This window comes from Centruroides vittatus, unplaced genomic scaffold (genome assembly GCF_030686945.1).
Source record: "Centruroides vittatus isolate TY-2023 unplaced genomic scaffold, ASM3068694v2 contig_1967, whole genome shotgun sequence".
Taxonomy (NCBI): Eukaryota; Metazoa; Arthropoda; class Arachnida; order Scorpiones; family Buthidae; genus Centruroides; species Centruroides vittatus.
In genome coordinates this window covers 1-3,781 of record NW_027121210.1, presented here as the reverse complement: position 1 = coordinate 3,781, position 3,781 = coordinate 1, and the positions used below count along the sequence as shown (strand labels likewise).

The 3,781-nt window shown below is 35.7% G+C and overlaps 1 protein-coding gene across 1 annotated transcript; it reads right to left on the bottom strand.

The window, feature by feature from the left end:
• On the bottom strand, positions 1 to 2,046 carry LOC136970421 (uncharacterized). The gene has a single exon (XM_067264861.1). The coding sequence runs from the start codon at positions 2,044 to 2,046 to the stop codon at positions 1 to 3; it is 2,046 nt and encodes a 681-aa protein (XP_067120962.1).
• Between the last annotated feature and the right edge of the window lie 1,735 nt (positions 2,047 to 3,781).

Sequence of the window (3,781 nt, the reverse complement as noted above, 5' to 3'; positions counted from 1 at the left end):
TTATCTGTAATCTATGCATACACGGGGGGTTCCATTCTTTTTCTTTACGACCACCACTGGACTACAATATTCTGAAGAACTTGACTCTATTATTCCTTGCTTTAACCATTCAGCGACTTGAGTTTCAACAATCCTTTTCTCGGAAAATGGCAATCTACGCGGCTGATGAAATATCGGTTCGTGATTTTTGACCAAAATATTTAGTTCTACATTTGTTCTCTCAACTTTATGTGGAACATAATCCAAAACCAATTGTTGCACCTTACTTTTAAAAATATTAGGAACGTCTGGTTCAATGTTTACGTCGATTTCACCCGTCGTAGTTAAATCGATTGGCAAAATAGACAAACAGTTTATTTCCTTAACACATCGAGTTTTATTTTTTATTATGATACCACTTTCATTAATAGTTGTCTCGCCCTGCATTAAAACATTAAGGCCTACGATGGCGTCACAAGTCATTACATCGTTTGCTACTACGCACACATCAGCACGACACTTAAAATCATCAATTTGAATATTTTCTGTAAAACAGCCTAATGGGTCAACTACTGACTTTCCAAATCCATTTAAAGTGGAATTAGTTGGGAATAACCTCCTAAATCCTAGTTTATCGAAAACAGATTTTCTAAGTAATGTTGCTTGACTCCCAGTGTCCATCACCGCCTTTATACTCATGTTACCAATTACTATCGTTTTAAACAATTTCGGTTCTATAGCAATATCTAAAGTGGCAAGTTCTGGTTTTGAATTTGATTTTGGGCATTCAGAAGCCTTGTGACCAAACGCTTCACACTGAAAACACTTTAAACCTTTATCTTTATGAATACAATACTTGGAGATATGATTTCTCGAACCACAATTATAACAAATTCTGTTGCTACGATTATCAACATAACCATTCTGCTTTACGTTATTTTTATTCGCATTTTCGTATTTTGCATTAGATCTATAATTTTCATACCTTGGTTTATTTCTATCGAAAGTATTATTATTTCTGTTATAAGAATCATGTCTAGGCTTCACTCTGTCGAAAACACCCTTGCCCTTAACAGAATCACCTTTTATTACTTCATAAACTTTAAGTTTTTCTTTAAATTCTGACAAGTCTTTACATCCGTATAAAATAATTTTATTTTCGTGTTTATCGTTGATCCCTTTAATCACATAATGCATTAAAGCACCATCATCTATTTTTCCGAAATTACACAACTCTTTCATCTTTAAATAATATTCCTGAACGGACTCAGAGTCTTGCATTGTGCGCTTACTTAAAATCTCATGCAACTTAGCCGAATTAATTTCAAAAGAGAATTCATCTATCAAGGCTTGTTTTAGTCTTTGCCACGAATTAATCTCGGGTACTGTTCTTACGAATAAAGAGGCGTTACCACCAAGGGATCTTTTCGCAAAAATGAATTTTTGTAATTCAGACAAACTAAATAATTTAGAGATATTTTCAAAATGTTCGATCCAACGAATAACATTCTCGTGCGATTCTGCATTAAACTTAGAAATGGTACTTTCGATATCGGAATAATTAATGGTAACACCATTGGGAACGGAACTAGCGGCAGCATTACTTTGTTCAGATTGGATAAAGGAATCGAGACTGTTTTTATTTTTATTCATATCGCACTGCATTGAAAGTTCACCTCCACTTTCATTTTTTTCATTTGGTTCATCGGCTTCAGACTCAGAGCCGGACAAAACGTCGAGTCGGACATGCTGGGCTAAGGACTCCAAAACACACAAATCGGCTAGAATTCTCTTCGCCACTTCCGACTTATTACCCTCGAAAGATATGTTTAGAATGTTGGAAATCGTGATCAGCTCATTCAGGGAAAAGTCACTTTCTATACTTTTCAGTTTCTTATTGAAATCGTCACTGTCTAAAGCAAACGTGAATCCACTAAAATTTCTTATTCTCTTTCGATTTGAGCGATCACCGTCGGTATTAAAAATAAATTTATGGAGAATTTTAATTTTATCAAATTTGCAATTTTTCAATGCAACGCTTATTTCTTTTATGTCATTTAGGATCATTTTGAAAAATAAAAGTCTACGTACCCCTTACTCTGCTTCCAAGATGAGTGTTTTTGTATCTAAAAGTGCAGCAACTATTTGTAGCAAGTTTCGTGGAATTTCCTGTCACCCCGCACTTCCTCTCTAAAAGTATGTGAACCTCGGCCAGGTGTCAGACGGGTGACATAACTTACGACCCTTATGTAAACTCTTGTCCACTTCCCTACTCGCCTTCTCTGCTGCTCTCAAATAGCTTAGACATCGAAATAAAACCTTCCTTTTTGCCAACGTCAACCTTGGACTATCTGAATCATTTTATAATCTTCAAACACTATGCTTTCGATAATCCACAATCACTTAGATCACTTTCAGTCACTTGCATCCCACTCCTGAGAAAATGTGGTGTCTGTGGATGGCTGAGCTGAGCGTTAAGAGGCACATGTAGAACTCAGTTTAAGAAAACACGAAGAACTTCTTATAACATATAAGGACGTACACTTTAATATAATACAGAGGACGTTACAACACAAAGAACACTAACAAATCGTCTTGAGGCGGACACGTCGTAGCTTCTTCCTTTCCTACTCTTACCGTCGTCTTCTTTTCGCCTTGGGGGAGAAGAATGCGCTTAAGCTTCGTCTTTCTTTTCCCGCGTGCGCCAGAATGGGTGCGCACGACATTCGGCTTGACCATGTCGCTAGCGCGGGGGACGGGCACCATATATATATATATGGGAGAAATATAAGAGTTGAATGATATTTTTTTTGTATAGTATGGATGCTAGTGTGTGTGCGAGGGGACACGAATTTGTTCACTCTATTTGAACCTTAATAACGCCTGTGACTTTAGTCGAAAATTCCTGAAATTTTGCAGGGAGGTTTGTTTGTTTATTCAGGGCCTTGATGTCATCAAATCTTGGTAGTTAGAGGTAGGTCGATGGGTGAGGAAATGTGTAACTCCAGTAGAATTAGCACTAATAACGGTCATACTCGTTATTAGCATTTCGATTTCTTTAACTATAAAACTCATTCCTACTCTGAAAATTAAGCTCTATAATAGTTTAAAAATATTTTATTTTGAAAACTTATATATGATAAGAGATGGCGCCACTAAAATTTTAAATGTGACTGGAGAAAGTGCAGCTACTCGTTGTTGGTTTATTCTTTGTGTAAAAATATAAATAATAAAAATTTGAATAAATATAAATATTCGATTTTATATTGTAAACTTCAAAAGCACATTGAACGTCTACAGTGTATAGTTATATTATCGCAGTAATTATTAAAAAAACAAATTATATTTTGAAAAATGGTCATTATTTTACATTTCTAGATAATATGGGCATTGTTACACTTTTACTCAAAAGAACATTTTTTAAATTCCCACCATTTACATTTGTATCCACTAAGGGGCGCTTCGAACGATTTTCATTTACACGCGCCAATCTTTACCGATAATATCGACCCCGCGTTGATCCGATCGATCTGCTAATATTTTACGTAGATTATAGAACATGACAAGTATTTATAAACATAGAAAAATCCGAGTATCGTTTACTAGATCACGTGATGGCTTATTTGCAGGGGCGTAGCAGTCGAAAATGGCGCCTAGGGCACGCATTAAAGTTGCGCCCCTTCGTAAATTATTTTAATATAAAAAACAGATGCACTAAATAAAACCGTCCGTTTGGCCAACTCCCCTTTTCACACCAAAACTTTAAGCTTTCATACGGATTGAAGTTAAGTTTGATTAATTA

Coding starts and splice junctions, on each gene's coding strand:
- LOC136970421 (XM_067264861.1), bottom strand. CDS start 2,046: ATGATCCTAAATGACATAAAAGAAATAAGCGTTGCATTGAAAAATTGC.